Source organism: Anas platyrhynchos, chromosome 4 (assembly GCF_047663525.1).
Source record: "Anas platyrhynchos isolate ZD024472 breed Pekin duck chromosome 4, IASCAAS_PekinDuck_T2T, whole genome shotgun sequence".
NCBI classification, from domain to species: Eukaryota; Metazoa; Chordata; class Aves; order Anseriformes; family Anatidae; genus Anas; species Anas platyrhynchos.
Window position 1 is genome coordinate 32792189 of NC_092590.1, and position 13247 is coordinate 32805435.

Below are 13247 nucleotides of genomic sequence, written 5' to 3' on the forward strand. Positions count from 1 at the left end.
AGATTGCCCCCCTCATTGTTGCTACAGTTAGAGGAAGTTGTCAACGGGAGGTCTGCAGCCAAGCAAGTTTATCTTGTAAGTGTTTTCTAAGTCAGGAATAGAAACTGAAATGTGGGAAGCAATTGTACAGAAAGAGGTACTAGGGATGGAGATTACAATCTTGTGGGAAACCAAGTGACTCTTTGGAAGACATTCATTTCAAAAGACACGTGAACCCTTAAAGATTTTGTCACAGGGAAGTTATTTGCTCGGTATTTTCCCCTTTTTTCAATGCATTAACAACTTGAAATACTGCTGACATATGCTGGCATCTGACTGACACGACAAAAGCACTGTGCACTGCTGCAATAAAAACACCCTTGTGTTACCCATATTTAGCTTTTGTTTCTCTTTCTTCAGCTCAAGCTAGCTGGAATGGAGACAGCCAAATGTATTTAGTCCTTGGGACAAGGAAGTCCTGGCATACTTCAGGAATATCCTCCTTCAAATATGCTGGAGGGTGGAGACTGGAATCCACACGCTCTGGTGCATGTGCAATTAGCATCCACGTGAGGCAGGGCTCAGGTGGATCATTTCTCCTGCTTCTGTGTACCTTCATATTACAGCCCAGGTCCTCATCTAACAAAAACCTTTGTGTTTCAAGGAGATGAGCTGGCTTCTGCCTGCTGAAAACAGCTACGGGTCTGTTCCTTGGCTCTGGTCCCTGCTGGGGCTGCTGGGAATTCCCATGGTGTTGCAACAGAGGACAGACATGCTCCTTTTCATCTCCAGCTAAAAAAAAATAATTTAAAAAAATAATGATTTTAACTCCCAGATAGAGCGACCTCTCTGAGTTGTGCTCGGCAGTGCTGCCAGGAAGGGGTGCATAACGAACAACAAAACAATCTTGTGCCTGTCTGTTCAGTGGCAACATCTGTATCGTGTTAGCAATGCTCAGACTCTTGAAATGATAAGTCTCTCAGGTTGAACTTAGCTGTGTAACTTCATTCCATGCATGCAAGTAGCTTATAATTCTGCCTCAAGCCTTCTCATTACTCTTGCCTTCAGGATGAAGTTAGATTCTTCTTGTCGTGGAGGAAAAGAGCTGAAGTACAAGAGAAAATTTCATCTTTAATTAATTTGTCTTGGTCCCTTATGCTTCTGAAATAATACCAGTGCTCCTGAAGTTAAGTATTCACATGGATATTTGTTATATGCAAATAGACTTTCTGAAGTTTTATTTGAAGTAGCTGTAATTCTTAACCCGTACTCCTCACTAATACATTTTTATTAAAGATCCCACTCACCACATATATGAGCCAGACAGCAGGTTGATACTCCTGGGCAAAGTAAATAAAATTGATTAAAACACACATCAGCACATCTTCAAAGTGTGAAGAGGGGTCTTTCAAGCAATAGCATCACACTTTCTTTGAAACTAGTGGTAGCGGTGTAGATACTCAGCTGGTTTGAACCTGGAGAGCAGCACTGAACCGAGGGGAATTATTTCCCTACCGTGGTTAAATCTTAAAAAAAATAAAAAAATAAAAATAAAAAAAAAACACCTTGTGGGAGTCAAGTTGCACCTCATTTTGTGAGAGCTTCAAACCTGATGCTTCCAAGGGCAGTCTTGTGGGAAATAAGAAAGGTATTTGTAGAGGGATGGAGATGTGAAGGCATCTGTTACAGACCAGTCCACAGGTTGCCTGAGCCCATACCGCAGTCCTTGCAACTCTTTGTTCTCATAAGATTTAAAGAGAAATACAAGTGCTGAACACATCCAGAGCACTACATAGCTTTAAGGCAGTAACTTACACCTCGTGGTTTTGCAATGAGCATACATGTGTTTTGTCATCAAAACCATGCAGGTATCGCATAGCCCTGGTAGAGCATCTCTTTCCCCCAGATGTTAAAGGTTAAATCATGCAGTGTCTTCCAACTCTTAAAGGCAAACGAAAGTGCTTAATTGGCCCAGATGTAGTCACTTACACAATTATAAAGCAAAATAAGGTAGCTGACATTAAAGGCCGTGGATGTGGAATCCATAAAAATGTGATAACTTTTTCCAGCTGTGATTTCCCAAACAGCAATTTTCATGACTTTTTCTGCACATCGTTCCCATGAATTCATCTGAAACACTGTATGGTGGTCAGAAAAACAGAAAAGAGCTGACGTTTCCCATTTCTCCAGAGTAGTTTCTGGGGCCAGATACCCTTCCAAGAGCAGCTAGAGGGAGATAAGATCTGAATATAGAATTTTCAAGGAAAAAAATATCCTTTTGTAGGGTTAAAAAAACATGACTAGCTTATTCACTTCCACTCCTTCACCCTACTTTTTTGTAGCATGAGAAGATGGGCATCTCTACCACACCAGAGAGCTCAATAACTAATTCTCAACATCTTTCCCGAGATGCTGCAGAGCTCTATTTTCACCAGACATAGCTTTGTGGTTACTTACCCAGTTGAAGAAAAAAAAAATGAAGAAAACAAGGCTTAATCAAAAGAAGGAAGCTGAAGCAGAACTAAAATAAATACTTGCTTTAACCTGTCTAGTTTTATCCTTTTCATGACTTGGACTAGACAGGTTAATCGCAACCTATTTGCCCAGGGAGCATGAAGTAGGTGTGTGTCTATAAAGTAGACCCCTTCCCCTTGAAATCTTCTGATGGTTTATTCAGGACAAGCAACTCTCCATCTCTTAAGAATTCTTTATTGGGCTAAGGTGACTACTGATTTCTTAGCCAGTTTTTGCCACCAGCTACCTATGCATGTACAGAGGCTCACAGAGGGTACAAAGACCCCTAATGCTGATAGACACCCCCCCAGGGCTTACTGACCTGGTTTAGAAACCACATCTCACAGAATGATCTTGGCCCTAGCCAGATCATGTCTGCTGGTCAACACTTGAAACTTTTATTGGCTTGCTTGTGCGAGGTAAATCATGCCAAGGCAATCATGCCAGTAAAAGCTCAGCAAGAATACATAATTATAAAGATGCCTTTCACAGCTACAGCTTATTTCAGCCCCCTCACTGAAATGAGATGCAATATTACAAGAACTTTTGGTAGAACTGAGTTCATACTGGGGCTGTTGCTGTTACTGTAGCTGTTTTAATCATAATCATGCAGTTAAAGCAGAAAAAAAAAATCTTGCACTATCCTTTTAACTGAGAAGACAGACATTTTTCATCACTCCTTCTAAAATCATTTCCCTCTGTTTTGAAGTATGGTTTGAGGCAAGCGCTCCAGATCTTCTGTCAAGCTTGGGTCTCTTTGATGATCCCTTTCAGCTCCTGTTCCGCTTTATTTGAAGCTTAGTGCAGTAGGAAATTTGGCCTCATAAATTTTAGAAATGCTGTGTATTTATCTAGTATTACTATAACCTGAGATGCATTTTAATTTTTGATGTCACTAATCACTTCTTTCATACAGAAAAACATGCTGCCATGGTGTAACTATGATTTTTTTGACAGGAAAACATCAGAGAGGAACACCAGGGAAGTGTAAAGATTTCCTTCCTTTATAATGCTTACTGAGTGATACATCTTTGAACAAGTCACTGACATGTGTCCCTCCTTGTTATAGAGTATATAACAAAATGAACGCACCTCACAGGAGCTTTCTGAGGACTCGCGCTTGTAAAGCCCTTTTGAGGATGAAAAGCATTATATAAGTATTGAGCGCTAATCTCAGGCATGTGGACAAGTTGTGCACATTCAAAGTAAAAACCTTTCTAATAACATCCATCTGCATCTTGAATACAAGAAAGAAATTGTAAGACAGCCTGTCAATGATCAAGGCTTTTGCATGCAGCTCACCCTACTGTTTGGCTGCTGGCTAGCCTCAAGAGTCCACAGAGGAAAATGGCTCTGAAGGAAGGAATGCGCATGTTAAGCAGAGGGCAGCTTTTGTGAAGGGTGAGAAAAATAAGGCAAACACCCTCAGCTGCCAAAGTGCTCCCTGGTACCCAGAGGAATGAAGCGAGAAGGAATGGGAGGAAGAAATGGCAGTAGGCAGGAGCCCTCTCTTCTCTCTAAGAATGCTAGCCTGTATGCCCTAAACACTGAAATAAAACACATTTCTACGTCGGGACCAGCCTGCTTTGCATTAAGGACATTTCTCTGTGGAGAGGCTGAGAGAAGTCAGGGAAGGATTTATTTGGAGCTGCAGCACCTAAGCCAACCAAGAATGCATGCCAATCTCCAAAACTGTATTAATGCTGCCACAAAGTCCTTCAGAAAGTTTTGTGGGTCAATGCAGTACAATCAGAGGAGGCCCTGAGGAGGCCCCCATGGCTCTTTTTCAGGTGGCATGACCTGTTTATTCAGCAGGACTTCCTTCACCACCAGACCAGTGCTGCTGGCATGCAGGGCACTGGCTCCCTGGCTCCTCTAGCACTGCATGCAGAATCATCAGAAAACCCTCTGATATATCCAATGTTAAAAGGATCCCCCTTACTTCCTATCTCCAGTCATGTATGGATTAAGTTCACTCAGGCTGTGCCCCAGCTATGCTGCAGCAAACACAAAGTTTCAGTCAATAGCCCTCCTTCACTTCCCACAGCACCTTGGTCTCGCTTTTTTCCTATGATGCTTCAGGCACTACCTACCTCAGATGCAGCAAGGTTTAATTAAGTCATATATGCAGGAATTAAACTAATAACAAGAAAATCTCCATCTATCATCATCTATTTAGAAAATTTCATCTGGAAAGCTTTCTAGTCTCCCATTAAAATGTTTACATGCAAGAGTTTTCTCCTCTAATAAATTGGAATTTACCTTTGGGTAGTACCTTTTATTCTAATAGCCTGTCTTTACTGAAAAGTTGATTCCAGTCATGACTCACGTGTTGCCTTTCATTCAAATTCCTGCCATATCCAAAAAGCCCAGAATTAAATATTCAAGCGGCTTTTAATTCACATTATCTTGCCACAGATCAATTCAGCACGACTCATCAACTAACATGATCAATAATTAATGTGGCTGCACATCATCTACATCAGGCTTCTCTTAGTCCTCTTGCATCTTCCTACAGTTTGCTCTGAGAGCCATTCGGTGAGCTGGGGCTCACCAGAGCATGCTTCATAGAAGAGTTCAGTCCATTAAAATGAAAAAAATAAAATAAAATAAAATTTTGAATATGCTCTTGGAATTGTTGAGGATACAAAAGATGAGTCCTGGTGAGTCTTGCTACTATGGTATATGGTGCTACTACCCCCAGCATTTGCTGTCCTGACCTCCCCCTCTACAGCAGGGATGGCAGAAGAGCACGAGCCCTCAGCTCAGTTGCTCCAGCCCCCAGCCTGGCATCTTAACTCCAAGTTTTGCAGCTGGAGCTGAGATGCCACACTACAGACTGCAGGAGGAACGATTCACCTCGCTGGGAGCATTCTGGTCTTTGGAGGAGGGGGAGTGAGAGAGCTACCCACTGGTGTGAAACTGCCACACTGCATCCAAGCAGTGGCTCCAGCACACAGCCAGGCCCAAATAATTAGCAATACTGACATCTGCTACCAAGAACTCCCAGTAAGCAAAACATACAGGTTTTCTTTCAGCTTTTCAGCAGAAAACCCTGTCAGTGAGTTCACACATTCACTTACATCATAGATTGCTGCATCCAGCTACCAGAGTTGTTCATTTAGAAATGTTTTAAGAAACTACCAGGTCCAAGTAGGCAGCAAAGGCAGAATGCATGCTGCAGCGTTGCCTCCTTTCTGCCTCCATCTCAGAAACACAGCCCTGCAGCAAGGTGGCTCCTTTGCATGCCCCGAGGGAGTCCTGACACCTCTTGTGTGGCTGCTTCAAAACTAGATGCACTTTTGTGAGCCTTTTAAATGAAATTAGCATTCTTGTTACTGCTGAAGATTTTGAAATCGTTTGATCTAATCTGTAGTCCACCAACCATAAGGCACATGTGTTTTCCTGTATTTTATTTTTCCATGACTTATTAGGCTTTTTATATACAAATCATATCTATGCCAGTCAGAAAGGTGGCTTTTTACTCTCCTAAACAGGTACATAACATTGACTGTAAAATAAGTTTGTGTAGTGTAAAGACACACAAGAAAATTACAGGCTATCCCCCTTACTGTAGGGAGCCGAACAATGCCAGCTTCAGCAGATGGAAAGAAGCGCAGCACCAGGTGCAAGCACAACACCTTTTCAGCTACGCTGGTATTTGAAACGGCTAGACTTTTCCACAAAGACGAGTGGGAAGACAAAGCCAACCCCTGAGCCTGGCCCCAGAGGCAAGGTACTGTGGCCTGCCACCACTTGGTGCGGACGCTAACTGGAGGCTGCACCCAGGAGGCCCTGGCCAGGCCAGGAGGAGGCTTGGTGTGCTCCCAGCCCTGCATGATGGAGAATGAAGCCAGCTGGCTGCAAGGCTCTGGGGAGAGGCTGCAGGGGAGGCACAGGGAGGGAGGAGGAGTGAGAAATGGGGGAACAGGCCTCAAACAGGAGGGGAGAGCTGACAAGCCAGGCTGGGAGGAGCAGCTGGAGGGTCAAGAGGAGGAGCCAGGAGCAAAATGCGGTTGAGCAAGTAACCTGTGATGATTCAGAGCCCAGTGTCCACCAGCCTGGGTCTTACTCAGAAGATCAGAATTTGCCAGAAGTCATGCACTGACAAGCATCTCCAATCATACTCCTAGATACTCCCCATTACCCTGTAGGGAAGGTTGCGAAAAAGCGAGCTATTTTATTGATACTAAAAGAAAGCCTCAATACACAAATCAGAGCTGTCATGCATGTTTAACTGGAGTGTCAACGAATGCTGCGTTATCCTTGATTACTTGTTAATTACAAGTCTTATCAGCTCAGATGCAGTTGGAGACATACTGGGAGTCTCTGCAGAGCGTTTTTAATATTACACATATTGCCGTGGCAGAGAGGGATTGTATTACACTGTTGCAGTCCCTTTGGGATCACACACCCGTAGGAAGGGCTCATGCCCTAAGGTGTTTACAAATGAAAGAAAAAAGAGGAGACAGCAGATGGAATCAGCAGCTGGAGTATCTGCAGGAAATAAGGCAGCTCTGACAGGCACGCCAGCGAGACTTTTATCTGGGAGTCTTATTCTGTATCTTTTGCCAGCACACACACACACACACACACACACAAATAATAATAATGGGTGAACCAGAGAAAAGGAGCTCTAGAGAAGGAGCAGCATGTGCCTGTGGAGATCATTTTCATGGTGTGGAGCATCCTGAAGAGTCATAAGTGATGTTGCCATCATTTTAGAGAAAGAACCCACTGGGCAGCAAATGTTAAAAAAAAAAAAAAAAAAAAAAAAAAAAATCAGGGTCTTTACAACTGAACAATTCCTAAAGACACATCATTTTACTTGTTAGTAGGCAGTTTCCATAAGACTTATTGCACCCATCAAGGTGTCAGCTGAGGATGTTCTGACGTCATGGTGTCAGAACCCCATCGGAGCCTGGGGGACGATATGTCACAAGGCGCCCATCCCCAGCACTCAGAGGAGGGGACAGCCAGCCACTGTCACCACGATGGGCAGAGGAACCAAGGTGCAGAAGAGCTGGGACCCTCCCCAGGCAGGGAGAGCCCACTCCAAGCCTCCCTCCCCTACTAGAGTCACCAAGGGCTTGGCCCTGATGGAGGCGAGGATGGTGTTCTCAGGTAGGTCGCAATGCCGGGATCCTCCACCCCAAAAAAAGGTCTGCTAACAAGTGCCACTCTTTTTATTTCATTGGACAGTTTGAAGCCTAGAGAGAAATCTATGGCCTTTGCTTATACATTTTATACCAAGTATGTAGGTATTTTTCAAGCATAAGGGGTTATTTACTGTGCACAAGATGCACAAGTGCACACACACAGAGATGCTGATGTGAACTGGAGACTTATTCAATTTGTAGCTTTTGTGCTCTGCTCAGCAGTTCTCATTCATTACTTTAAAAGCATGCCCTGCACCTGCCTATTGATGAAACCCCCCTCGCAGGGCTGGAGAAGAGAGCATGATTCTCTTCTGGGGGTCTGAATGAAAGCCTCCTGCTGACAGCAAGCAAGGATTCCCCCGTGTTCCTGGTTAGCCGCAATTACTGCGATGTCTTCCTACTACAACCCCATCTGAATTTCAAGCATATCAGCTTTAAAAAGCAGGCTCAAGAACAAAGCTGATGGACTGAAAAAAAAATTTTTTTTGTATCTGAATTTGTCTTGGGGCCTGTTTTTCCATCACAGTGTGAATCACGACCATCACTAAATGATTTTTGAGTAATAAAAATTTAGAGATGATAATTTTAGTGCACTTGTATCTTGTAATAATTAAACAATGATGTTAGAAACTACTTAAATATTCTAATTCTTCCTCAAATTTCAAAATACTACAGACAATATTTGGATGGCATATATTGTTTCAAAATACAGTATATTCATTTCGTTATCACCAAATGTATGAGTATATGCCCTTCAAGTTACCCACTGCAGTAGTTTTCTGCTCTAGGGGTACAAGTCACAGGAATATAATGACTGCAGTTTGGGGTCAGATCAAGAATTTATATAATCCAATATCCTTTCCAAAACTGCTCTTAAATCTCAGTCACAATTTTTGCTTTACAGCCTCTTTGCAGTGAAAGGTGACTCAATTTGGCCATGAACTGTGAAAAAGAAATTCCTTTGAAGTTTTAAATCTATTCCTGGCAATTTAATTCTAGTTTTTGTTTTATGAAATGTTGCAATTGTTCCTTATTCGCCTCCTTCAGAACAGTTATTATTTAATAGCTCTCTACTACAGCCCCTTCAGTCACTTCAGAGACTAGAAGAGAGTAAAATTTATTCAGGCTTCCTGAAAATGTAGAGTCAAATCCATTTGCTTTGATTCCAGATTACTGTTAATTATCAGCTGCTAAGATTAACAGAGGGGCACAGGCAGATACGTACACCCACTCCAATCACTTTCAGTACCTTTTCTCATTTTAAGAAATCCTTTCTTGGTAAGAATGGGGAAGCAGAGCAGCACACAATACTCCAGACAGAGGTACAGTGCCGATATATTTGGTGGCACAATACCTGGAGGCTGAGTTGCCTTCTTGCTGTGACCCAGCATGACACCATCCCCACTCCTTGTCAGAAGGAGCAGGTAGTGGTGTAACAGCATGGTGTAAGCTGTGCAAGTAGCAACTGGTGACAAGAACAGCCTGCCTTATCTGTTCAGCTCTTTTACAGCATTGCTAATACCATTTAAAAAAAAAAAAAAAAAGTGAGTTTTAGAAAAATGTCATGGTAGATAAACCTATTTTGATACAACCTCTGTGCTCCTTACTGAGCAAAGAGCTTTTTTTTTTTTTTTTCCTACCAAAGAGCCATTCTACCCTGTCTCTTTATCTAATATCATGAAATTAATGGTAAGATTGCTGTTACTCCCAGTGGATGGTGGATTATTATCTCTTAGGAGCGTATGTTTTCTGCGGAAAGCATTTTTCCTCAGAAACTAATCTTGGAGAGTGCTCTGGACCCTTCTTGCTGACTGTCCTCAATTGAATAAGGTTGCAGCAGCATTGTGTGGCACCAGCATTGCTCTGGTGAGGGATTTCTGCCAGGCAATTCTGAGACAAGAGTAACAGTCAAGGTTATTTTTAAAACACCAGAAGTAACTTAATCGTGGCAACATAATCGCCAATCAAGAATGCACAGCTTGCTATTAGTGACACTGATATCTTGTAAAATGAAAAGCAAACTGCACCTGATTATTTATAGGGTTCTGGTGCTTGTAATGAAACAAGCACGTTATTGCAGATTTACAAGTTAGCAGATTGATTCAAAATTAACATGTTATTCATATGCATTTTATGGCTCTCGAGATAAAGAAGCAAGCACCTACATTTCAAGTCCCTAATAATCTGGATAGGTCTATGATTACCACTCCACTGCCAATGGCTTAGATTTTTATTTTTTTTTTTAATTACCTAAGCTCCTTAAAAATAAATTAGGATTTATTTCTGTAATGGTATCTGTAAGTTTCTTCGCTGTGATTTCAACAAAACAGCTGTCTCTTTTGTCATGATCTGATTTCTCAGAAGTAGCATGCTCACATACCTTCACAGTTATGTCCTAACATTTCTACCAGTTCAAGCCAGGTCTCCTGACCCAACTGGCAACCTGACGGTAAAAAGGGATTTCTCCTTATCACATAGCCTCAGAAAACATTGTTTCACGGAAGCAAAGATGATAAAACAGACAAACAAATGGTAAACCTGACCTAGCAGGACTTCTTCACAGTATCTTTTCAGTCTTTCTTGCAGACAATCCTGATTAACTGCTTGAGTGAGGTGACAGAAAAGTAAAGTTAGCTTTTATTTCTTCTGCTCTCTTCCAGCCACAGGCTCTGAATCACAGTCAGTAGAAAAAGCTGAGCAAATAAAAGCAGAGTTAAATACTACTTGAAGCTCAGCTGGTATATGTCATCTTTGAAGATATCTAACCAAGGTATTAAGATGACACTTCTTGTGTCTAAGTGCCTTATTATCTTCCTAATATATATGTAGGGAAGGAAAGCACTAAAGAAGAAACACAACTACCAAGGGACTGAACTCACAAACTCTGCACAGAGCATGGGCTATTTGTGATTTCAGATCCTCCAGGAGGCTCAGATGGGGAGACCTGAGCCACCCTTCAGCACCTGCCTTTCTCTGCTGACAGCCCTGACCCCAGGCCTGCAGGCGGCCCCACCAGGACCCATCGGCATTTGCCCACGGAAGCACAGCTCCCGGTGCTGCTCCCTGCTCTCCTCGGGGTGATGCTGGCTTCAACGCTCCTGATCGTCAGCCACCGGTTCCCATCTCGCACTGTTTGTTTTGGCACAACTGTTTCCCTCCCCCAAGGCCACATGGAAAATGAGATCAGGGAAGTGATGTGTGTTAAAAATAACCAGGGAAGGGAAAAAAAAAAAGAATGTTTTACCATGTGGTTGAGAAACAGTTGTTTCAGCAATGGGAAGCCATGGGTAGGCAGGCAGAGCAGCTGAAGCTGGCTTCACTGGTGCCAATAAAAGGTGTGTGGCATTACATGCAGCCCTGGCTGGGTGCAAAAAAAAAGAAAAAAAGTGGGAGACAGACACTCTTCTGCTTCCGCTGTCCCTCATGAGTGGTTACCTCCAATTACTTGTTACTACTTGGTGCTTCTCAAGAGGAGATAGACTTGGTGAACAAAAGATGGAAAGCAGTTTATGATGCTGAATCTCTTCCTCCACCTTCTGAAGAAAATAATGGAAATAAAACAAGCCTGAAAGACATGCTCACATTTGGAGTAATGTTTGAAATTATAGCCTGTGAATAAGAAATCTAGCACCCAGTGTGACTTGGCTTATCACTTTTAAGACAGAACAGAGAGCTGGTTTATCTTTGATTAGGTTTTCTATGCTTTTAAACATACCCAACTAGCATGTGTGCTTGCTAGGGAATGAGACTGCTAGGAGTGATTTATTAATTTACACTAAGATAATACAATTTGATGCCCTAACTTATAATTACTATTTCAGCAGGAACAACAAAACCAAAAAGGAAAACCAGTCTCAGTGTTATTTGAATAATTGTCACTCTTACCACCCTCTCTCCCCTCATTCTGGGAACCTACCCACAGCTTTCTCCAAAACCTCGATCAAATAGATGTCTTTCACTCTGCTTAGAGAATCAGTGCATCTGGACCAAGGGAGGGTGCATACTGTAGAGATTTCAAGTCTCCAGAGAGCATGCGCTGCCAGCAGCACCTCTCTTTATCTGACCAAGAATAGCCTGCTCGAACGCCTTTGCTAAGCCAAAACTGTTGAGAGGCAGTCCCTCAGGAGCGAAGCCAGGGTTTTTTCCAGTGACAGATATATTCCATCTTCATCCTTATTAACGGAACACTCCTAATTGATTTCTTTGTTTACTCTTCCCCCTTATTCTGCAAAGAAGAAAGAAAGTCTAAACTCCGCTTTCTGTATGACAAACATGAAGGCATTCCTTACAGAGCATTAATCACAGTGGGAAGCACTGAGAGACTACTTGACTTTCTATTGAATTACAGTTCAATTTCTACAGATTATCCAAAGACACTGTTTCCTCTGAAGCCTGGATGAACAATAACGAATGCAATTAGTGGAGGTTCTTCTGCAGAAAGTGGAATGTACAGTCAAATGAGAGTTCAGGCTACGGAGATGAAAAATAATAAACCCAATGGAAAAATCAGGACGTAGTTCCAACCTATATTTTCTCTGGCAGCAAAGCAGATTTAAGAGGTTTCTGCTTTTTATTTTTGCACCTATGACACAGTTCACTGCCTCTGCAGTCATGCCAATGTGACTGTTTGGGGGCTGTGCTGTAAACTGGACCACTGAAAGAGGCTTAGTAAAATTTCCCTGTCAACTTTAATTAGTTAAACAATGTCATAAATTATCATGGCCCTGTCATGCATAGCTTGTGGATCCACACTGTGCATCAGCTGTTAAGTCAGAGGAGAAGGCTCAGTTTATAGCTGCTTTGCAGAGTTCAGCTGCTACAAACATGGGCACAATGCTCAAGGAAACAGAGCATGGGCTACCCATGCTTAGTGTGTAGTTCCAGGCTGAATAGGTCTGAAACTGGTTTTAAAAGGTGCCCTTCCATGGTAAGGCAGACAGAACAAAATTATCAGCCTTTACTGAGAGGCTAACTTGACTTTTAACTGGGCTACCACAGTCTTTGCTTCAACTGTCTCTGCACATAGTGATCTATTTTAAGTTAATATGGATCCTGAGAAGACATATGGCTTGGAAATGAATCCCTTGCCTATGATAGGAGTCCTGTATTATCTACACTTGAAAGTTCAACTGGATTAACATATAATTATAGAAGCTATTCTGGAATGACTCCCCAGGCATTTCACAAAAGGAGTTCCTTTCTGTTCTGTTTTGCTTCATTTCCAGTAGTTGCTTGGGAAAAACTCCATGTGAAAACTCACCCTCCTGTTTTGCACCTTTATTTTCTGCCAGCTACAGTAGGATGTATTTTTTTTTCTTCCTCAGCCTGCATCAACATAGCTAATAGCCAAAGCAATAGCATAAATATCAGTAGACCAACAGGGAATTGGTTTAAATCTATACCAGCAATGAAATTGTCTGGCATCATCAGCTGCCGCTCTAGTAGGAGACTGTGTCAGCACACTCTTAATGGCTTGTCCTTTTAACAAAAAACATGGCTTGTGGCTTTTCCAGAGGCTTTCCTCTGCTTTATGACTTCCCATGCTTTATGATTTCTCCCTGCGACAGTTCCAGGACTGAGCCTGTGGTGTAGGAA

The 13247-nt window shown here is 42.4% G+C and overlaps 1 protein-coding gene across 1 annotated transcript in view; it reads left to right on the plus strand.

Annotated features, from left to right (window-relative positions):
* The first annotated feature begins 7422 nt into the window (after nt 1-7422).
* Nucleotides 7423-13247, plus strand: part of SPMIP2 (sperm microtubule inner protein 2) — a 43374-nt gene continuing 37549 nt past the window's right edge. The window contains exon 1 of the mRNA XM_072037358.1: nt 7423-7617. Within this exon, the coding sequence (XP_071893459.1) occupies nt 7488-7617 (130 nt within the window). The 5' untranslated portion in view covers nt 7423-7487. The remainder of the gene's footprint in view (nt 7618-13247) is intronic.